The sequence below is a fragment of the Plectropomus leopardus genome, chromosome 19, assembly GCF_008729295.1.
Source record: "Plectropomus leopardus isolate mb chromosome 19, YSFRI_Pleo_2.0, whole genome shotgun sequence".
Taxonomy (NCBI): domain Eukaryota; kingdom Metazoa; phylum Chordata; class Actinopteri; order Perciformes; family Serranidae; genus Plectropomus; species Plectropomus leopardus.
Window position 1 is genome coordinate 20,642,223 of NC_056481.1, and position 24,235 is coordinate 20,666,457.

Below are 24,235 nucleotides of genomic sequence, written 5' to 3' on the forward strand. Positions count from 1 at the left end.
GGTCGTTTTTGCTAAAGCGGAGTCGCATCTGATAGGAATTACGATGCAAATCCTCTGCACACATTCCTGGTTTGTTTTTTTTCGTTGTGTGTTTGTAATGTTTTGCCGTTGAGAGACGAAAATGTTGAGTGACATTTATCAGAGATATATATTCTATATTTTATTTGTATTTAAAGGTAGATGTTATGAAAAGACAAGCTAATGAGTGCTGTGATGTTCTACGTGTTTTCAGAAGTACTTACTTATTACGAGTAGTCCGGGGATATGTCTAATTATTGTGTTGTGTGGCGACGATGATTACAAAATGTTAATTATTAGCTGTGTAGAAATATGCTCAAAGCCAATGGCCATATTGCTGTATGATGATTTTTTTGTTTGTTTTTTTGTGAGTGTTTTTTGCCATGTTTGTACCGGCTGGTCGTAGTGGATTCTTGGAGGGACATTATTTTTCTATGATGATTGGTATGTTATTTGTGAGGAAAAATTAAGGTCATTTCTAAAATCGGCTGGGTGGGCGGATCCACGGGAAGTTAAAGGAGAGAAAGATGGAGAAGAGGAGGAGACAAAGAGGGTTGAGGAGTTGTTGTATGATGGAGAAAGAAAGTAGGAAAGGCGGATTGGCAGAGAAGGTGGGGAGGGGCTGTATTCACTTGAAAACCTCCATCAGTCCCGGGTCTGCTCCAGACTCGGGTTTGATGGAGTCCTGGCCACTGAATAGTGCGAGCAATATCATTTATAAGCAGGCGTTGTAACACATTAGGCTGTGTTGACAAATAACTCCCTAAGATTATATTTAGCTATATGAATATCAGTGTGGCAAAGCATTTATTCTCGATATTTTAACGTCTCACATTCTGTCAAACTGTGCTGGATGTTTTGTAATAACCTGCAAAACAAAAATGGTTTTTGTATTTATTACCTGTATTTTTTCTATTGTGAAAATTTAAGTACATTGTCTATTTTATATATTAATTATAATAAATGTTGTACATATTGTACATAACATTGTGTGTTAGTGGTTGTGGGCCAATCCGGAACAGCAGATGCACTCGCTGTGGTTCAGAAAGGAAGTGGATCTACAGGAAGTCTTGCACCAGTTATCTTAGTCTCCAGATCAGCAGATTAACTCGAGTTTTAAGTAGAAATAGAGTTTAAGTGCTTAAATGTTACTTTTTAAAATGTGAGAATCATCATTGCAAATTCACTAAATTAGTCATAAAACTCTAATTACTGCCTTGTTGTGGTAAGCCTCAGCGTAACACTCAAATTACACTTCACATCCAGTAAAACACAGATGCTTCACACAGAAATTCAATATTTGACCAAATGTCTCCCCTTCTGTCACTGGGTATTGACGTTGGGAAATGGTCTGAAAAGCGCTTTTTTGCAAAACATTATTATGTCACAGATGTTAACCTTTGACCTTTTTTTGATTAAAACTGTATCCTATTAGACATTTGTGCTAAATGTTGTCATAATTAGCATATGAATTCTTGAGTTATGGCGAAAAACAAATTCTGTGAGCTCACAGTGACCTTTGACAGCTATATTCTAATCAGTTCATCCTTGAGTCCAAGCAGAAGTTTGTGCCAAATTTAAAGAAATTCCCTTGAGGTGTCCTCGAGATATTTATGAGAATGAGTCCACTGTTGAGTCAAATTTGAGAAAATTTCCTTTCATGATTAATCTATTTACATTTTAGTCTTTAAAGTGTCCAAAAATTGTAAAAAAACAAAAAAAACAAAACAAAACTAATCACAGTTTCCTTGAGCCCAAAGTAACGTCTTCAAATTGCTTTCATTGTCCAACCAACAGTTCAAAACCCAAAGATTCTTCATTTTCTGTCATAAGTGACAAAGAAGATTTTTACATGTAAGCTGATTACAGCAAATGCATGACATTTTTAATTGGAAAAAATGACTGAAACAGTTAATCAATTATCAAAATAGTGGGCGTTTTTATTTTTTATCGACTAATCATTGCAGCTCTAGCATGAACCATAGACAGCTACCATGTTACTTATTGTTTTGTTTCTGATGGTTGTGTCTTTTTGTCCGATAACTTAATGTGTGCTCACCTTTTGATCCGGACGTGCAGGTTTTCTTCTTCCTCTCCAAATCAAATGGACCAAGTGATTAAAACTAGTAAAAACACAGATAAACCAGAGACATGTTAAACTATCATGCTTTTGCTGATGCTGCATGTTGCAGAAAGCTGTTAACTACAGTAACCGATGCAAAAACACAAGAGGCCCAATCCAGAGCCAGTGGTCATTTTAGCTCTGCCTGTTCCACTCAGCATCTGAGGTAACAACAGCGTTAATGATTATGGGCTGCAGGACTCTACACACTGGACCTTTAAATCTATATCACAAAAAAAAAACGATGACAGTTAACTTACATATCAGACTAAATATCTTTTATTATAGCATCAGATATTTTTCCATTTTGACATAAAATAAGCAGCTTTATCAGATACAAAGAAACCCTAAAAAGTCATTGAAATAAAAAACACAGTTATGAAATAAAAATACAAAACTAGGTCTTTTTTTTGTATCCCGTGCCCCGTCTTTACAGCATATATGACTATTTCAACATACACCACTACAGCTCCCATGGACAGCACTTACATCTGTATTTACAACATCAGTCTGCAGCTGGATTCATTTACACCAGGACGTCTCACACATCGCAGAGAAAGAGGATGAAGCTTGAGAGTGACTTATGGCAGCCATAGTGCGGTGCGCCTGACATATATCATTGTTTTCACCCTGATAAGACTTTTTTCTTTTAGGTTTGAAGCATGAAAATGTCTACATTTACAGAAGCACACCAACCGATGCACAAAAAGTTCAAACCAAAAATAACTGCAGTTTACCCACATTTATAAAAAGTACCTACAAGGTCATTTTTGCTGAATGAAGCTCAGTCATGGAGCGACCCAGTTACACAGACAACACTCAGCAACGTCTAAAAATAGGCCCCTGTGCACAGACGTGGCTTCTGTCCTATTTAAAACCAACATGATGTCAGGCAGGAGCAGAAATAAAAAGACCTATGACCAGTCTGAGGCTGACTTCATCTCTCTGACAGATAAAAACCTGCAGCTCAGACAAAGCCGGCACATGGGCAGCGAGCTTTAAATGTGTGATAACTGCCTGACTGTGTGGAGATAAGTGTGTGTGCGGCTCCTCCACGCGGCCCCCTGGTGTTCACATGGGGCCACAGCAGAGCAGTGACAGCAGTTACAGTAAACACGTCGGCATGACTCATTCGGATGACTCAATTATATTTAAAAAAAAAAAAAGAGAGAGAGAAAACCAGCTCTGGCTGTGGTCAAGTTAAATCGGACAAAAAAAGACTGACTGGAAGAAGAGAAGAGCATCCAAGTCATACAAAGTTTACAAGTTATTCACAGAATATTATAAAAAACATATTGTAAATGCACAAGATTGAAGTGTGAATATATTTTCCATAGTATTCTGCTAATATGCTGTTTGTTTTTCGCTTTCAAAGAACTGTATAATGTGCAAAAAATGTAGTTAAGCTGAAGATTTTATGAGCAGAGCACTTACAATACTGACACCTGACAAACACAAGAAAACGCACGTCCTCTCGGATGGATTTTAGTCTTTCTTTAAATATCCAAAGCCACTCCAGAACACCATACTGACAGACGGATTGGATTATTTGAAAACCTTGAAAGTGACCCTTTAAAACCTGGAGTGACATCATTTTCAGACACCTTTCACAAGTATTTAAAACTTTGAACCCTGAGCAAATGAGTGCAAATTCTTTTGAAAACATGGGGAAAAAGGTAACAAAAAACTTTGTAAGAAATTAGTAGATTTAAGTCAAGGGAAAACAAAAAAGCTAGGGAAAAAATATAATTTGAATGATTATAATTGCATATTTAAAATTAAAGTTACAGAATTAGAATTTTTTTTGTCAGGGTAGGGTTAGGGAACTAATTTTCTTGTACTGTTTACTAGCCTGTTTTTTTTTTTTGCTCAGGTTTCAAGGGATTAAACTCCTGAAACAAATTTAAAGGTATACTCTGCAGGATTGTCGGTTACTGTTTTTGAACACGTTTGTAAGCAGAAGTGAAACTAAAAGTCAACCCCAGTTTCACTCGTTGAATGCTATGATCTGGCTTTTTATAAAGGGGGGTGCACGCCCACAAATGTCCCAAATGCAGAAAATACCAAAAATACAGGCAGAATCTCTGAAGAAAATACATCGCTACACACTTGACCCTTTTCCACCAGCATTGTACTGGTTCTGTCCCAGTTCCAGAATCTAATTCTGTACTGTTCAGAACATTTCCACCCAAAAATAAATTGCTTTGAAACCCAAAGAGTTAGTTCCCTAGCTAGAACCAAAAAATAACAGATTTTCTTTGACCTGAGGTCCCAACCATGACGACATTAGTGTCATAATCTACAGGTTGGAAAGACCCAACAATGGAGATGTGAAGTGAGAAATCTTTGGGAAAAAGCGTGCGGTGGTCTCATTAATAATTGGTCCATGCTTGTTTTTGGATTAAAAAGAAGTAGATCATCATTACAACACACAATTTTTGCCTCCACTGAGCAGAACCAGTTCAAGCAGCAGTACTAATCTGGTGGAAAAGGGGAAACTGAGAGCGGGTCATAAGACATCAGTATATCCATAAACTCTTTGCATTTTAAATGTATTTAAACAAACTTGTAATTATTAAAAAAACGGCACTGGAAACATCAGAAAACTAAAAATTGTATAAAGTATTTATGCACACTTACATTTTTGCAGTGTTTCAATTGGTTTGAGCTTTCAGTCTGTCAGACCTTCATCAGAGCGCACATGAATCAACACTGAACAGGCAGCTGGGAGGAACCAACCCCAGTCTCATCAATGACAAGATGCAGACACCTGTGCACAACCCTGGTGGTAGAAGCTCCACCCTCTGGGAATTGTAGTTTTTAGCGCTGAGCAGATCTCTGATTTACAATGGATTATGCCAGATCCATCTCAAAGCCCCATTTTTGATTAAATAGTTTGGCACTAATATAAGTGCTCCACCTGTTTTTGTAACAAGTATGGCTTCCATTTGTATGCCTCACGAGATGCCAGACAGTACTTAAGAACTACAATTCCCAAGAGGTGAAGCCTTTACCACCAGGGTTGTGCACAGGTGTGTTGCATACTGCCAGTGATTAGACCGGGGTTGGTCACTCTAACCTGCTTGTCCAGTGTTGACTCATGTGCACTGTGATGAAGGTCTGATGGACCAAAAGCTCAAAACAAAAAGTCAGACACTGCAGAGGTTTAAGTGTGCTGAAATCTTTTCTACAAATTATCAAATAGAAAAAGTGCAAGTTTGTATTTATCTTTTCCTCTTTGAAACCTAAATTTCAGCTTGACTTTAAATGTCTGCGTTTCACATTTTTAATTTATAATAATATTAATTCAAGTGGACGTTTGTGCCAAACTTGAGGAAATTCCCTCAAAGCATTCTTGAGATATTGTGGTCATGAGAATGAGCCGGATGCAAGGTCAAAGTGACCTTGACCTTTGATCACTAAATTCCATTCAGTTCGTCATTGAGTCCAAGTGGACGTTTGTGCCAAATTTGAGAAAAATCCCCTGAGGCGCTCTTGAGATATTGCGTTCACAAGAATGAGCCCTACAAGGTCACAGCGACTTTTGACTACTAAATTCTGATCAGTTCATCCTTAAGCCCCGGTGGATGTTTGTGCCAAGTTTAAAGAAATTCCCTAGAGACGTTCTTGAGATATCACATTCGTGAGAGTGGGATTTAAAAGGTATGCGACCCTGGCCTTTGACCACCAAAATCTCATCAGTTCATCATCAAATCCAGGTGTAATTCTGTGCCAAAACTGAAGAAATTCCCTTGAGGCGTTCTTGAAATATCACTTTTTTTGAATGTGCCCCTTAAACATTTGGAATCCTGTATACAGAGGACACATACAGCTCCTATACTGAGAAAAAGCATCTACAGTTAGCTTTAACCTATATTGCTCTTGTTTTTCCCTCAGTCTTGTTAACCTACATTGAGGCCTGCAGACTAGCTGAGTGAACCAGCTCCAGCTTTAATCCCGCCCATTCATATAACGCCCCAATTACACCAGTATAATCCCAACCAGCTCTGCTCCACTCCTGGACCAGATGACTCGTAATCTGCTCTCATGTGTTCCTCTAAATATCAGTAACACAGTGATCCATAAAACTGACATAAACTCTTGTTTATGAATTGGTTTCCCTTTAAATCCATCGCCACACTGCAGTGAAGGCTGTCCCTTAAAATCCCACATTGCACCAGGGGCTCCCCAGTTTACGTATAATTCATCTGTCTGTGTGTTTTCCGCCTAACTTCACATCACATTTTCATGAGTGCTGCAATAGTGACAACAGCCTCTGTTTAATTGAAGCAGAAAAATATATCTGCAGAAGAACTATTTGTTGCAAATTAATATATTAATATAAGTAAAAGTTCAAAACATTTATAAAATTCTGACATTTTCTATTTCCAGTCCTGGAAATTCAGCTTTTAAAAAAGATTTTAATGGCAGAAATGACTATCTGAAAACAACAGGGAGTTCAAAATGCAAACAAAAACAAAAAAAACACATCCATTAGGAAAATTACACCGCCACATGACTGAGCTGAAATTAGGCCTCTGTCCGAGCCAGAAAACTTCCAAAAGTGAAGTATGATTCAATGTGCAAGAGTTTGACACACAAATCCTTTGTGATCAAAAAACAGGAAAATGAAACGTCTCAGTGATCATTCACACACTGAAGAGGGACGGCTGCACAGGAGGATCAATAACCATCCGCCATTAAAACAGTCTGAAACAGATTCAGCTGTGAACGTGTCCTGCTCTAGAACTCGTCGTCGGAGCTGAGCAAGAGGGTCTTCTCTGTGTCGCCACGGCTGCTGACGGCGCTGTGGGTGCGAGTGACGGGCGGCGGCGCCCCCTGCTCCAGTGTGGACTGCTGGGTGTACTGCTGGTAGGCCGGAGAGAAATTGTGGATGGCGTCCTGGACCATGTCGCCCGGGTTCATGGTCTCCTTCAGGCTGCTGGAGATGCTCTTCATTGGGGCACGACGGCCTGCGGGAGGCAAATGAGATGAGAGAGTTAGAGGTGAGGAGAAGAAGTGAAAGAAAGAAAACGGGGTTAACAGGGGGAAAAGTGTAAAAAGGACATTGGGGAGAGGAAATAAAGGGTGTTTAAAGGCATAGGGGTGATTTAGAGAAGAGAAATGGAGAGGAAGGAAAGAAAAAATAAAAAAGAGAAAACATTAAAGAAAAGTGGATTTATGGGGATTTAGGTGGGAATGTGGGAATAAATCAAATAGAAAGCGATAAGAGGAAAGAAATGTGAATAGAGGAGAGGATGAAGAGAAGTGATTTAATGGAAGGAGAGAAGAGTGGAAGAGAAAACTAGAATTATTATCTAATCAGTTCATCTTTGTGTCCAAGTGGACGTTTGTGCCAAATTTGAGGAAGTTCCTTCAAAGCGTTCTTGAGATATCACCCTCACGAGAATAAACCGGGCACAGTGACCTTGACCTTTGAACTGCTAAATTCTAATCAGTTTTTCACTGAGTCCAAGCAGATGTGTATTTGAGGTAATTCCCTAAAGCTGTACATGAGATACTGTGTTCATGAGAATGGGACGTATGAGGTCACAGCGATCTTTCACCTATGACCACCAAATTCGTATCAGTATCGTTGAGCTCTAGTGGACGTTTGTGCCAAATTTAAAAAAAAATATCTCTTCAGGCGTTCTTGAGATACCATGTTCACCACAGGAATGAAACAGACATAGTCACAGTGACCCTTGATCACCAAAATCTATTCAGTTCATTATTGAGTCTTATTATTATTGAGAAATGGACGTTTGTGCCAAATTTAAGGAAATTTCCCCAAAGCTTCCTTGAGATGTTACAGTCACAAGAATGGGATGTACGTACGGGCAGCCCTAAAACTTATTGCCTACGGCCACAGGCCTGAGAGGAGGCATAATAAAAAGGGAGGAAAACATTAAGGAATGTGGATTTATCGTGATTCAGGCAGGGATGTGGAAACAAATGAAGTGAAAAGCGAGGAAAAAGAGAAGAGATAATAAAGAAAACTGGGAGGAAGAGTGATTTAGTGGAAGGAAAGAAGGGTGGGAGAGGAAAAGAGAGGACAAAAATAGAGAGGAGAGGAACATCAGTGATTTAGAGGGCATTGAACAGCGAGACAAAACCAGGGAATGGGTCAAAGAGAATTTGGGGAAAAGGAGGAGTTGTAAAGGGACAGTGGATGTGATTTAGAGAGAGGGCATGGAGAGGGACATAAGATTAACTACATAGTGATGTAAAGACACAAGGCAGGAAGCAGCAGTATAAAAAGGAAAAGTAAAATAGGATGGGGATGAAATTAATAGCAACACCTACAGGCAAACAGAACCAAATCACATTGGACGAAAACAAAACTTACAGAAACTTCATACCTCTCTGAATGATACAACTAACTAAAAACAACATGAAAGAAAAAGAGGGGGCTGAATGTGGAGTGAAAACGTCATCCCTGTTTAACCTACCAAACTCTCCGTGTGTAGGAACAGGTCCTTTACCACGCAGCAGAGAAAGAAAGAGACAAATAAAGATGGGTGTGGAGACACAGGAAAGCAAACCCAAACAAAAGAATCAGTGACGGGCAGAAAAAACCCCAAAAAAACCAAAGAATCAGTGGGGGAAGAAGTAAATCGAGTTGTGGTTGAAAGAATAGAGACAGGTAAATCATGCCGTAAGACAGACAGGAAGAGATAAAGAGAATATTTTAGGTTTTCCCTTTTGTAAGACATGCAGTAAACTCTGGTGTGGTTTACCTGCACAACTTCATGTTTGTTTACTTCCTGTCAGCTCTATAGTAATGTTACGTCTGCCTCTGACCTTATCCATCAAAGTGATTTCTCACCCTTAAATTAAGCTGGCTACTAAAATGAAGAGCAGCACCGTCAAGTTTATTAGGCGGGCATTCAGCTCCTCAGAGCTTTACTGCTCACTTTCACATGATAATGTCATCATCAGTCACTTTAATTTTTTTGATGGTTCTTTAAAGCACCAAGAGCCATAGCGACCTCATGTTATTTTATCTCTGAAAATCAGATTACATTCAAAACGTTGTGTACTTGTTTCTCTCTCTCCTCTGTCTCACCTTGTGAATCGAGACTCTTGTCCATGTAGACTCTGTATGTGAAAGCGTGGCGAAGAGCCAGTGCCGCGAAAAACATCTCGATGCAAATGATGAAGTTCTGATAACCAGCAGCGACTGTCCCCTCGCCGACGGACACCTCCACTGAGTTGATCTGAGGGATGGCCCCGCACTTCTCCAGGATGGCGAGCAACATGCCTGACCACAAACGATAAGATAGTACACAGTGAAGATAAAACAAAAACGTTATATGAATAAAAAGCACGATGTGTATGGTGCAGTTTAACCCTACCCTGCCAGAAGGAGAGGAAGATGACGGATTTGACCATCAGGAACTTGAGCATGGGACTGTACGGGCTGAGCAGCTCCCTGGTGGAGAAGTAGAAGAGGAAGAGGGCGTACAGGGACAAGCTGACGGAGATGTTGTTGATGATGGTCACGTACAGGTAACCGCTGGCAACGCTGTTGAGAGAGAAGAAGTCGGCCAAAACAACGTCAGTGGTGCTGCTGTTGATTTTATTATTGTAGGTCATGCTGAAAGCCAAAATCTCCCATTAGAGATTAACGCCCCAAACTGAAACGATTAACTCAGGAGCCGATCAGTCTGGGACATTCAATTAACCTGAAAATTAAAAGTCAGGCCAGGCTCGGCTTAAAGACCTCTCATCTACCTCCCTGTCTGCAGCACTTACTTAAAGTCTCCGTCCTTGTATTTGCCGTAGGCCTGCAGGATGACCGTGATGACGGCCATGAGCGGTTTGACCACGCAGAACTGCAGAGTGGCCTGCTTACAGAACCGAAGGAAGCCGATGGAGTAGGCCTTTCCCCTCAGACAGCAGGTACCGTACATACAGCTCGACCTGATGAGACAAAACGACCGCTTTAACGCTGTTTCTGATATTTGTGTGGAATGACGTGTGCAGGAAAACGGAAAATGTTCACAATAATTGCTTTGAAAAAAACAACAACACATGATCAAACACCCCTGTTTCATGCTAGGTTGGAAAACTAATACTGTTTTAGAATCTAATTCTCCCAACTGGAGAAATGTGAGACTCACTCGATAGGTTTCCCTCTGATCTCAGCCATGATGGCGCTCTCTCCTCCCAGGTATTCGTAGCACAGACTCAGGAAGTTGTAAATCACAAACGCTGTGGAGAAACAAGGAGAGAAAGGGTTGGTTGTTATTGTTGGCTTGTTTTTGGGTGCTTAGCTTGATCTTGGAATTGTGTGGTTACTTGCACCAAAAAGTGCAAGGACCCTACAGAAACATTAGGAATTATATTTTTGTACAATATTCCCATTTTTGAGGGGCTAAAGGTGCTTTGAAACTCACTTAACTTTGCACACTCATCAGAGCTGGTGAAAAACTTGATATTTTAGGGGATTTCATGCTCAGGTGTCAAAAACAGATCTTTAGCTCCCCCTACATTTTTTTTAAAAAGTAGCCACCGTGGTATGTTCCACTAAGATGTACGAACATTTGTATGCACATGTAACATCCCATGTATCCCTCCTTGGAAGTCGACCAGATCCACCTCAAATCTGTTTTAAAAATCTTTTGACGATGATGATGCTTCCTGGTGAAAATTAGGAGTTTTCTTCTGACTGCGTTGCTGTGGTGCACATTTTGCACATTTCGCAGTAAAATAGGAAGTTGTCGCGACAAAATGTCATTTCCAGCAGCACTACTTCCTGCAGTATATACGATTTCAATACTTCTCGCAAACTCTGACAAAAACTGCACCAACTGGTGTACCAACAGCGCCCTTGACATGCGCAAAGATGCAAGGGCGTGGTCTTCATCTCTTGCATCTTTGGTTTGTATTGTTGTTTTCTATTTATTGGTCTTAAAAAGACAACATAAACACCACCAGGACTCTGAAAATGAGGCCACTAAATGGAATTTAGCTATCACACTTTTCCTATTGTGATGTGTCAGAATTTCTTCCTCCATGACTAAATGGAGCCTTCTTATCTTATTGCCTTCTTATTGTATTGCTTTAAGACATAATCTCAAAATGATCATGCGAATAATTACTGTAGCAAATACATTTTTACTGTGTCTGGAAACAGATTTAAAGCATGAGGAAATTTTGCGCAACAGTAACTTCAAATGGCAAATGTGAGAAAACTGTTAAAACTGTAATACCACAGACTAAAGAACAAATAAGAGTGAATCATTCAGTCGCCCACGGACCCCCGAGCTGCCACGCAGAAACACACATCACTTCCTGTCACACTTGCTTGGACAACATGTTGCACAGCTATTTACATGTAGTGTTCAACAGACTGATTCCTGTTCAAAAGCAGCAGCTGATAACACTTGACACCAATGGAAAATGTCAGATTTATACTATTTCAGCATGACAGTATGACAAGGTGTCACTTCTTAAAAAACGTTTCAGAAACTGTACAAAGGCCTGACCTCAAAGTTTAAAGAGGATTAGACACCACACTCACTCTTATTGATTATAGCCTGGCACGTCCTGTGTTTGTTGTTCAGCCTGGTGTCTGTGTCCAGGACGCCTGGTGCAGAACACCAGAGGTCATACTGCATATTCCATTAATTGAGGCCATCGATATGTGGGCTCCGGGCCTGGTAGTTGCAGAATTGGCTATTGAGTACCCGCTGTATTCCAAGAGATGGACTAGAATGTGCTGAGTTTCATAGAGACTCAGGGTCAGCCAGCAGACTATCTGCTCAACAGTGGAAATGGTACACGGATAGAAGAACAGCCATCCAGAGCCGTTTTCTTATAAGAGAAGTGTCTTAATGACCTTGCCTGAATGATGAAGATGAAATACGGACACCAGAGAGCAGCATCTATCTGGTGAAGAAGATGCTGCAGCTAGATACAGAGCAGGTTCTTCAGCATCCATTCTTACTTGCAGCCTGCCACCCTGACATCACTCTGCAGGACCAGTGAGCATTTATAGCAACTTGAGTGGATTCCTCTTGTTGAGGAAGATGGAGTCAAATAAAATGACACTGCAGAAAACCCGCAAGCACACCCTATCCAGATCAATCTTCGTCCTACTCCCTTTTTTCACAAAAATTAATGCATGTACAAAGTTTTTTTAAAAAAATGGAAAAACCTGTTAAAAATAGCTGATAGACTCCTTTTCTTTGGCCAGTAAACCGAAGCTGTGTGCACAGCTCTGCAGCAGACAAGTATGTCTCGGAGTTTGTGGGTTTTTTTGTTTTGTTTTTTTAAACTGGTGTGTCACGTTCAGCGTCACAGATTTGAGTTGGAAACAGTTTAATAAACAGAGGAAAGCAACGTGGAGACCAGTGAAAATGTTACTTTGGCCATTTCTTGCTTGCCATCTCTTGTTTATTCAGCCTCTCTTTCAAAATTGATGGACTTATTTGGAGTGATGATCGAGCGCTGCTTGGGCTGAGATGGAGGGTATTTTCTGGCAGCCTGTCAATCCATTCATCAAAACTAGGTACTTCCTTTTTCAGCCATTTCTTGGTTAGGGATTCCTTACAGGCAACCAATAGATTTATAACAATTATTTATCCTTTTTCTCTCCATTCAAGTTTTCCAGACTAATCAGGTACATGAGCTCAAAATTAAGTGATTTTGGCTGAACAAACACTTACCAGGATGTCGTGGATTTTAGCCCAAAAAAGGGGCTAAAGGGAGACACCTCTATGAAATATTGAAATAATTAACATCTTTGTCCTTGAAAGATTACCAGCAGTCAGCCTGATTTGAATAAGATTTCTTCTGGGCAGGAATACAGAAAAAAAGAGTGACAATCTTCCAAGTAAATCTCTCCCAGATTGAGGGCTTGTTGTTTTCCATTGTTTTCTAAATATCAGATTAACCTCAGTTTCACATTTAAGTTTGTTGATTAAAATTGTTTGGGGGTGAAACTTTAATACAGAATGGATTGAGATGAAATAAAACGCTATTAAACATGTATCAAATAAAGAGAACAAAGCACAGATAACCGAGTTGTGTTTCCATCTGTACTTTACTGGCTTACACAAGCTTAAAATTAAATCTTCCCTTTCCAATGAACACTAAATTATAAGAGGAATTTATTTCTGACTCAAGCTGCAGAAACATCTTCACTTCCTGAGCGAGAAACTCATCTCAGATGGATAGAAGATCAAAACAAACAAACACACACACACACACACACAAACACACACACGCACACACACACACACACACACACACACATGCACACACACATCTCCCAGAGTGACAGATCTCCACCTGACGGTCTCTTGTGACCAGTGGATTATCTCTGCGTTGTGCTGCTTCAGTGAGACGGTGATGACGACCAAAGGGCTCATAAAAACACAGCCAAGCTAATCCTGTTAGCACATACTCTCTTGGGGGAGGGGATGTGTTTGTGTGACTGTGCGGTAAAATGAGGTGAGTGTGAGAGGGGTGTGTATACATGTGAAAATGTGATATATCCTGTGTGTGGGTGAGACGTTCAGGAGGACGTTTGTGTGTCTCAAAGCAGCTGTGGTGCTGGCAGTGATTCTTGTTACATCAGCTGTTATTATTATATTCTCCTCCCCTAGCTGACTTTAGCTCTACTCCACCCACACACACACACTCACGTCACTGACATCATGCCTGTCAGACAATACTCAGGTGATAAGATGCCTTACATGCCAGTTCCCTGTCTGACTAAGACACAAAGCGAGCGCACGTAGCTGAGTAATGACAGCTGAGCCATTGGACTGGCTCACTGTGTTTACCATCTTTCACTTCTCTCCAAGGATCCCGACCGCAGCACTAGTTGCCACAGTGACACAGTAGGCCGACATACAATGAGAACTTTGCGGCAAGTTTGGTTGGGAGAATCTCATTATCTGATTCTGGTTGATGAGGAAGATTTGCGAGCGCGGTTGCCATGCAACAGGTTGGCCATCCTCGCTCAGGAAAAACTCTGGGCTCAGCTGTATTGTGGGAAGGCAACGATGAGGCGATAACAAGAGGAGAGGGTGGAAAAGTACTGAAAAAGATTGAAGGTGTGGGAAACACAGTAAGGAGAAAGGAGATTACGTCAAAGAGAGGAGGAGGAGGATGAGAGCCATCTGTCTGAGGGAGTGATATGATGACCACGACTGACAACGCTTCCTGCCAAAACCACAGCCTCTACTCCACATTCATGTGACATCATCGACTCGCCATCACAGGAAGTGACGCCCGAGCTCAGTGTTACAGTGAGCGGCCTATTTCAATCCTGAACATCACAAGTGAGTCTGGAGAAAAAGGAGCGGAGGCAGACAGAGGCGTCAGAGATTTAAAGCGTCAACAGTGTTTGTTTTGTTTGCGTCAACTGTTTGCTCAGCAAAGCTGCCACGTCAACATCAACTTTTATGACCTGAGACAAATATTCCTGATTCTGCAGTGAGCAGTGAGCCCGTCATCCATGTTTACATCATTTCCACTAGATTCCAGTCTCACCAAGTCAAAATGATATTAAAACTGCATATCTGAGATCTACATCCATGGAGATGTGCACATTACAAAAACTCTGAAGCTGTAAAACACACTTGAAATTGGGAATTATATCATATGGACACTTTACAATCAGTGCAGATATTTAAAAAATTCTGAACAAGCAGAACAAGAATCAGCAAGACTGTGGTGTTTGAAGACAAGGAATTACAAACTAGAATGTGGGACCGTTACAATTTAAAAAAAAAGTCCCAGTCACCAAGACACTATATATTATGTATAGACTCTATAAAATGTTTGAGTAAATTAAGGCCCCAAAACTTCAGCTTAAGGACTAATGATACTTATAAAATTGAATTTGAGGCATTTTAAGGACCTACAAGCACTCTGCAAAATCAAACTTTTTTTTTTATTCTATCAAGATGGAGAGTTGCAAACACGCTCTCCAGTGAATGTGAAAGGAAAAGCCAACACCAGATTGACTCGCCTCCCTGTATTTGTTGTTTTCAGCACTGCATCTCTAATGTACCTGCTGACTACAGTCTGGCACCTGGTTGCTACCTCACCTGAGTGCTTGGGGGTATAAGCTCATGAGCATCACAACCACAGAAAATATGAAGAAAATCAAGGCAGAGAGCAGAGTTTCTGCCGAAAAATACACCACCACGCACCGAGAGCGGGTCAGAAGTGATGATTAAGAGGGATTACATCTGTGTGTCTATCTAGATAATGTTTATTTTATTTTTTCTTTCTTATTTAATCCTGCATTGTATATCATTAAAATCCCATATTTGTACTTTGAAACACCTACATTTTTAACACCTGAGGTGTCTAAGTAAGTAAATGTAGCTATTTTTTTCTTTTGTTGTCTTTAAGTTTATCCTAGTTATTGATCATATTTAATTAATAATTTAAATGTTCACCAAGTTCACCCCCCTTACAAGCAGGTGAACTAGAGGAAAGATAGGAATCTAATAAGGGCGAGAGGGTACTTTGCTAAATAAACATTGACAGAGCGGCTGGAATTAACTGTTAAGGATGGACAGACTGTTCTGCTCCGATCACAGTGTGTTTCAACAACTCAACTGGAAAAGATGCTCACAGTGAGCTGGTAAGGATTTTAATCAGTAACTTTTATCTGCTGATGGTTTCAAAGTAAAATACATTTTTATTCAAGACAACTTTAAGTGTCTCAGGACAGAGTAGGATAGCTACCAAACACGACAATGTTAATGCCATTTTTTTACCTAATGTGGGGTGTCTATGGCTATTTTTTGGTGCAACCATAAGAGCCTTCCAACAAGCATGCTTAGAGCTGCTCTTGTGTACTGCACAGTCACAGCAGTTCATCGATTTCCCCCGCCCTCTGCTGAGCCAAACAAAACTGCATCATCCCTGCGAGTCTCAAACTGAGCTCCACAGAATGAAAGCATGTCCTTACCCTCATAGCAGTCCCTGACGGTGTCGAAGTACACATAGTACTGGTCGTTGGTGAAGAAGAGGAGGCTGAGCCAAGAGTCAAAGGCGTAGATAGGAACGATGAACAGGATCCGCACGATGTGGCGCTGCTCCCTCGGTGAGCTGTAGAAACGCAGATGCATGTAGATCTGGGACAGACAGAAGAGACACTTTAAACACTGAAATTGAGACTTATTTAGGCAAAATAGACTTTTTACACAAACAACTGAAATTGATACATTAGATAGATAAATTACATTAGAATAGGGTTGCATGATTATGGCCAAAATGATTTTCAATGATTGACGTTTTTTCCACTCAGTATTGAAATAACAATTATTTATCACAAGACAGCAAGTCTACAAGTCAGGCAGGAAAAAGAGTTTTTATGATATTTAAAACAACTGGAAACTGAAATATAAACTTTACAGTTATTATGAAAATGCTTAGGTTTTTGTCCTGTGAGTCATTAATGTCTCTTTGCAGTCTTGTCAGTTTGTCAATGTCACTGACCTCAACAATCAATACGTGACATTACCTCACCGACATCATCTCACAGAAATGTGCGAACCGAAAAAACTGACTCTATTCTGCTTGTTGTTTTTTTTCCACACAGGCTTTTCATCCTCCTGGATCAAGTTTCACCTTTGTGTGTGTGTGCACATTCATGCTCTGTATCACAAACACCTGCGGAGAGATGTTGCCAGGCAACCCCTGCCCTTCTCTGGGCCTGAGCAGATGTGTTTGCAGAATCACATCACACGCACGCATCCTTGCATGAATATTCGCACACATATGCACGCACACGCACACACACAAAACAGTTACCTGGTGACAGGTGAGGATGAGTGCGGTCCAGACGAAGAAGCCAGACACAGCCTGTGCTGCAGGAGTCATGAGGAAGATCGGCTGGTCCTGGCTCAGCAGTGGGGCTTCGGGGAGCCATGAAATGTTGGGGCCCGTTGGGGCTGCGGTCGGCGGGGGGACGGCCGCTGCGGCCAGAGGAGAGTCCTCCCCCAGCCTCTCTGAGAGCGGTACATCTCGCCTCCACAGCTTGAACATCTGGGGGTGATACAGATAATAAGGTGTCATGTGGAAAATCTTTTTCGTGACTTAATGCTGTGACACAATTCGACAAGTATGAGCATTATGTTTCAGGAGTAATCATCAACCTGGAGTATAGATCACACACTCTGTCAGAGATGTAATGCCTAATCTGAGACAGCAGAAGATAAACACAGATACACTGCAGGCCACAATGAGTCAAGGATGTGTGTCATTAGAACGGTATCTGTGTTGGACTGTATGGAGAGAAAATACGTTTTTGTGAGTTCCTACATCGCCCAGAATGCCATGTGACCACTTCCAGATAACATGCCCAAACATTCAATTGTCAGCTGTGGTTTTAGGTGAAGCGTGTGTGTTTTTAGTTTTTAGTTTACAGACAGCACTGTGTCATTTAGTTGCACAGCATTCTGGTGTTTTTTTGCACTGTTTAGTCTTTTATGGCTGATATTTAAAGCAGGACTGACACAAGGATTGTACAGACTGGGGCAAGTCAAATTCAAGCACTTTTAAGCACAAATTTTTCATTTTTTTTCCAAAACCATTTGTTAAGTGAGCATGTGCAAATTCATAAATGGTTCAAAGATGCTACAAGGGCCTTAAATTAACTTATTATTAATCATCTGGTTGTTATTATTCAGGTATATGATTTGCAAAGGACAAAATAAAGGACAATAATTAGAGCGCAGAGCACAGTGCCGCAACTAACAAAAAAAAAAACGATTTAACAGCTTCACCATCAACAGACACACACACACACACACACACACACACACACACACACACAGCTGCTTATTTACAGCTCAAAACTCGTGTTAATGGCTAATTCTGCTCTGGTGTAAGTGTGTTGTAGTCTGGCCAAATATCCTGGCGCTGACTATTTACTGGCATTTGCCAAGTAATTGGCGTTCTGAGCTCATAGCGCTCATGCAGCATTGGAGAATAATTACAAGCACAGCCGTTCTTGGCTTCCTAAAATATTTTCCTAATACGTTTCATAAAAAAAGTTATTATTCTGTTCTCCTCTCAATTATCTCATGTACTTTTTTTGTAACATTTTTTATTTGGTCAAGGACCAAATAAAAAAAATGCCTAATTTCTGAGTTATTCTAGAATTTAAAAATCTGAGTGACAACTTCAGGCACCTTGTACGAACCCTGCCAACAAAACCTGACATTTAAAGGTGAAGTTTTTAAAAATCAAATTACATTGCACATGGACTCCCAAAACACACTAAAACAACAGTATTGACCTAAAATGTTGATGTTAAATGTTGATTTACAGCATACAAAACATGTTTTCCTACCTCATATGCACACACATCTTTCCATATTTTAATAAAATGACTTAAAACTGTACAGAATTCAGCTGCTATGGTTTTTAACCTGAACAAAGACATCACATCACTTCATTTTTAGTCTCTATAGAAAATGTTAGATTTGAGATTTTTAGAATAAATTTTAAGATTTCACTGTTAGTAAGATGGTCTTTTAATAAAACTGGTCTGTCTCTGCAAAAGAAAGACACAAATACTTTTAAAGTTGGTGCTATATGACCAGAGAAAACAGAGAATAAGACTGTGGCATTCACTTTTGCTAAAGTGATAGAAAACCTACAACTACCAGAATGCACTGCACTGTATTGGACCATTTGTTACAAGCCAGCTGCAGTTGTGTCAAACTGATGACTTTGCATTATGTCACCCACCGGTTCCAGCATTTATTGCTCTGCTGTGGAGCTGTGCATTCTGGTAGTTGTAGGTTTTTTTGTACCTCTTGAGCAAAAGCTTCAAATTTCAAAGGTGAATCTTTCTACAGTAGGGCAAGATCAGCTTTATGTGAGGACCCTGTCTCGTTTTTTTTCCATTTCCTTTTTAAAACTTTTATGACATTTCATTATTTTGTTGCCTTGTCGAGCTCTTTCTTACTCTGTTTTGAAAAGGTCGTTATAAATATATTATTATTATTATTATTATTATTCTTGTTGTCGAACAAGGATCAAAAGCCTACAGCCTAATTTAGGTTGGAAAAAAAATCGTCCTGCCACTTCAAGCTCCTGAAGATGACTGGACTTGAAGTGGCCAGGGGACATATTATGTAAGCAATAGCAGCTTGTCACCGTCCCCAAGGTGACACAGTCATGGTTTCGGGGTAGATTTGTTCTTGTACACAGACAGGCAGCTGTCATATGGGACTGAGCTTGAAGACGGAGACCTTGGTGTTGTGGAGGTGGAATAGGGGCTGATGCTCATAAATCACACACAAATAGAGGGAACAAATGGGTTCCTAGCCTTAAGAAATTTAGATTTAAGACTTAAATGTCACTTAGAAGGAAATTTAAGACTAGTTTTATAATTACCCAAATTGAAGAATAAAACAGAATTAATGCCTTGTGGTTATAGGCCTCTGCGCACCAGTAAAGCTGCATATACAGCTTCACTCTATAGCTGTGAAAACACGAATGCTTCACACACATCTTCCCCCCGCAGCACATTAGATCTATACAATCAACTGAGATTAGTGTCACAAATTCAGCATCTGACCTAATATCTCCCCTTCTGCTCCTGAGATATGACATTGAATAATGGCGAGAAAAGCGTTTTTGCAGGACATTATAATGTCACAGTAAAGCTGACCGTTGACCTTTTGGATATAAAATGTAATCACTTCATCATTTTATCCTATTAGAAATTTGTGTGATATGTTGTCATAATTAGCATACAAAATTTTGAGTTATCACAGTGACCTTGATCTTTAATCACCAAATTGCAATCACTTCATTCTTGAGTGAAAGTGGACATTTGTGCCAAACTTGAGGAAACTACCTCAGGGCATTGTTGAGATATTGCATTCACAAGAATGAGGTGGCTGCAAGGTCACAGTGACCTTGACCTTTTACCACCAAAATTTAATCAGTTCATCATTGAGCCAAAGAGAACTTTTGTGCCAAAGTTGAAAAAAAGCCCTAACGGTGTTCTTGATGTCCACAAGAATAAGACAGATAAGGTCATAATGACCTTGACTTTTGACCACCAAAATCTAATGAGTACACTGTTGTGTCCAGGTGAATGTTTGTGCCATTTTTTAAAAAATCCTTCAAGGTGTTCTTAAGATATCAAGTTCGTGAGTATAAGATGGATGCAAGTTCACAGTGACCTTGATCTTTAACATATGACCACCAAAATTGAACCAGTTAGTCCTTGATTCCAAATGGACATTTGTGTCAAATTTGATGATATTTTCTCAAAGCGTTCATAAAGGCATCAAAATTTATATTACCTATTATTTTAAAGTTTTATGATGCAACATCAGAAAAAAGTGTTTCCAATTATCCTACTTCAAATATTGATTTAAGACATTTTACTTCCAATTACAGCCTTATTAATAGATTAATTAACTGAATGCTTTTTAAGATTTTTAAGGATCTGTGGGAACCCTGGAATAATAAAAAGAGTGGGTGTATGTGCTAAAAATGGTCACTGAATGAGAAACGGGGGAGAGGCTATGCTTCATGCTGACCTATGATGCCTCGCCTGACACACATAAGTCACTCAGCACACTAAACAAACGGCAGGAACCTTTATTCCTTTACAACACTAATTGCATTAAAATCAAGTGATTTAATTTGGTGGTTGAATAAAATGAATTAAGCTGCTCTTATATATGAGACTGAGAGGAGTTTTGCTGTTTGTGTGTGTATCAGACAGCAGGTCATTTGTATTGGTTTGCCAGGGATCAGCAGATCCACATGTCAACAAGGAGAAGTGAAGGCATCAGCAACCACACGCACACAAACACACACAATGCCAGTGACAGTGAAATGATGCTGAAGCAAAGGGACATCTGTGTGTTTCATTTGAAAGGCAAAAAAGGTCATGGAGTCTCACACACACAGAGGAATAATATATCAGAGAGGCAGGCGGGGGGTTAGGAATAAAGCAAAGCAACAGATGGAAAGGGGTGATGGGGGGGCAGACCAGTTGTGTTTATAATTCATAATAAGTAATGATATGGGTGACAGCCAGACTGGATTATCATACTGGTTGGAAGAACAACAACTGGGATTTATCCAGCACAAAGGCTCTAAATCAGTTTCAGTCTTTACTTCCATAACAGTGGTTTTATTGTACAGCTGTGAATGAGCGCTGCGGGCATATTTGACTGACTGATATGGAGATAGATCTGTCTCAATAACATTTGTGTGAACAGATCAACTATCTTCCATAAATACAGAAAAAAGATTTGTAAACTCAAAAAATTGCAAGGAAAAGTGGGAAAGGTGACAGGAAAATTCCCTGTAAATTAGTTAAAAATTAAAAAGAAAGTTGGCATAATTATTAAATGGGAAAAATGACAAGAAAACTATCATTTTTAACTGATAATTATTAAAATTATTTTATTTGTTGTTTTTCTATTTGGCATTTTTTCAAGTAATTTCCTTGTTTTGTTTTTGTTTGTTTTGTTTTTTATACCAATTTTTAGCCTTTTTTTGTACCTTTTTAAAAAGTTATTGTTAATTTTCCTGTTAAATTGCTCTTTGTGTTATTTCTTTTTAAGTTTTAGGCAAAAGCCAATTTGCTCAGGTTTGAAAGGGTAAATTGGTTAACAAATAAATAAAAAGCAGATATTTGCAAATTTAAATTTTACACTTGTGGGTTTACATTTTAAATTTATGTGTGTATTTCAAGATCTGTTTTATGTTTGTCAAATATTTTTGTGAGTTTACAAATATTTTTTCAGGATTCGTGGAAAGTCTTTTATATTTACAGATGACACATTAACACATGGGTTGTTGATCTGTTCACACATAATATTAAGAAAAATCTGTTGCCGTATTTGTGTATTAGCAGATCTGACAGTACTTAGACACATGATGTGGGACGAACATGTCTGTCACAAATAAAACATAACCAAATTGAGCCTTAAATAGTGATATTTCATCAAAATCACTTTATTCTACATCTCATTTAAAATTTGGCCAAAAAAGAAGGGAAAACATAAAAAACAGCCCTATTGTGGTGGAAGGTGTTTATAGATAACACATTAATGCATGAATTGTCAATCTGTCCATACACATAATATTGAGACAAATCTATCTCCGTAGACAGATACGGGCACTAAAATGCAAACAAATGAACCACAATTACAGACTGTTCTGTCTGTTATCAGAGGTGGGGCGTGACTAGGGTGTGACTTTATTTTTGCTTTTTTTTTATCTTGACCCTTCCTGAGCACAAATATTTTTCCTTGAGCCTCTCTGGGTGACTCTGGGAAAATGCATGACCCTCCCCATCACCTTAACTTAGTTGTTAGATTTTAAAACTTTGCTGGCTGTGGCTAATTCTATTTTTTTTTCTAATTCCTGTTTTTATAGTTTCTGGATACGACAGATGGTGTAATTTGGGGGATATTTAACTAAAACATGCCGGTGGTAAAACACAGCCATTAAAAATTGTATGTCCCTTCCCTGAGACTCATTAAAAACATAAGTCCCTCCCCAATCCGGAAAAAAAAAAATGATTTGACATGTGCCCCCCTCCCCTTTTTTTTTTTGCACCACCCCTTCAGTCCCCTAAATAACAAACAGTCCCTAATATCACACAAATATGGACAAAGATTTGTGTTAACAGATTGACAACACATGCATTATTGTGTAGTCTATAAATATAAAACACCTTCCAAAAATACCCACACATTTAATCTAAAAAATATCTTGCAAATATAAAAATAAAAAATAAAAAGCACAAACAAATGGATAACAGATATAAAAACAAGAAAGACTGCAAAAAATGTGTAGAAATTGAATTCACAAAACAAACAAACAAAACACTGGGTTCACAGAAACCTGGCTGGTAAAATAAGTACAAAATATGTTCATTTATGTCTCTCCCCTCAGTCAAAAATAATAAAAAGACAACTCCCCTGTGCTTAAACAATTGCCCCTCCCTTTTAGCACCAACAGCCTCCCTCTCATAAATAACTAACAGTCCCTAAACTTGACTGGTATGGACGCTAACATGCAAGAAAGAGTAAAAAGTTATGAACCACCATTTACCTTATTTAACAGCCACCACAACAGTTCACAGACTTGAATTTTAAACCTGGAATGTGAAAAGAGACACTTTTAGCAGGGTAAACACAGTGTTGCGTAAAGCTAAAGTGTTTTAGAGGCTCACCTGGTAACTAGGCTGCTGCTTTAAAATCCGCCTCAGCTCCGTCAGCCAAACTCCCGACCAGAAATAACCCAGAAACGGCCTTAATTCCTTCTCAGAGTCGCCGTTGCACCGTTGCTCCCCGGACATCCATGTTTAACGTTCGGCGGACCGCTCCGTCAACCTCTGCGTCTGCCGCAAAAACTTACCACTTAAGTTTGTCTAACATGCTAAACTACTTCTCTAAAATCACTTTAGCCCTTCTGCCTGTGTTAATACCGTCAACAGTCGGTGTTTGTAGAGTTTGACTCCGTCATTCCTGTCCGCTCCTCTCCCTCCACTCCGCTGACTTCAATCCCTTTCGGATTAACAAATCACAACGGCTCCACCCACTCTGCGAGGACGAGCCCGTTCAGCCAATCACACAATGACTACCATTAATGACCCGGAAGAGGGCGGGGCTTTCTTATTGGACACTGAGCATGCGCGGGTCTATTCTGGGTCCAGCACGACCTCACTATAATACATCTATGGTCCAGCAGCAGTGGAGACGTGGGTGATAATGTACAAAAGACTCCCACACACTCAGTGATGAATTATCTGTTTACTTCCTGTCCTAACTCTGCACTCACTGTGTGGGCAACAAATACTCAACATCATAATAATTGGTATTATATTCAGCTTTCATGCACATTTTAACCAATTAATTTCCATAAGTTTTCCATGTTTTTAATGCAAATATATTGTCATTTTTTCCCCAACTTTTTTTTATTAGCAAAGAAAGAAAAAACATGAAGTGTAAAGTAGTGAATTTACAACTACAACTACGGTATGAACTCTTTCTGGAGTGATATGCAATGCTGGCTTTATATCCCAGGGAGATTGAGGTGTCCCCTGTGACAAGCAGACTGTAAAAT

General features: G+C 39.6%; 1 protein-coding gene across 3 annotated transcripts; it reads right to left on the reverse strand.

Moving 5' to 3' along the window:
- Positions 1 to 6,541: 6,541 nt before the first annotated feature.
- tmem184ba (transmembrane protein 184ba) lies at positions 6,542 to 23,668 on the reverse strand. 3 transcript variants are annotated; one of them, XM_042507828.1, is made up of 10 exons: positions 23,598 to 23,646; positions 23,343 to 23,510; positions 23,222 to 23,287; positions 16,931 to 17,164; positions 16,086 to 16,251; positions 10,267 to 10,357; positions 9,899 to 10,066; positions 9,499 to 9,668; positions 9,210 to 9,404; positions 6,542 to 7,113 (listed from the first exon to the last, which is right to left on the reverse strand). In XM_042507828.1, the coding sequence occupies exons 2-10, from the start codon at positions 23,466 to 23,468 to the stop codon at positions 6,884 to 6,886; spliced, it is 1,446 nt and encodes a 481-aa protein (XP_042363762.1). In that variant the 5' UTR covers positions 23,469 to 23,510; positions 23,598 to 23,646; the 3' UTR covers positions 6,542 to 6,883. The 3 variants fall into 3 exon arrangements, with proteins under 3 accessions (XP_042363762.1, XP_042363761.1, XP_042363763.1); XM_042507827.1 differs by having other exon boundaries at positions 23,343 to 23,668; XM_042507829.1 differs by lacking the exon at positions 23,598 to 23,646 and having other exon boundaries at positions 23,222 to 23,267; positions 23,343 to 23,430.
- Positions 23,669 to 24,235: the final 567 nt, after the last annotated feature.

Coding starts and splice junctions, on each gene's coding strand:
- tmem184ba (XM_042507827.1), bottom strand. CDS start 23,468: ATGTCCGGGGAGCAACGGTGCAACGGCGACTCTGAGAAGGAATTAAGG. Junction 23,288..23,342: donor AGCAGCAGCCTAGTTACCAG/GTGAGCCTCTAA, acceptor CCCTGCTAAAAG/TGTCTCTTTTCACATTCCAG. Junction 7,114..9,209: donor CAAGAGTCTCGATTCACAAG/GTGAGACAGAGG, acceptor TGCCTCCCGCAG/GCCGTCGTGCCCCAATGAAG.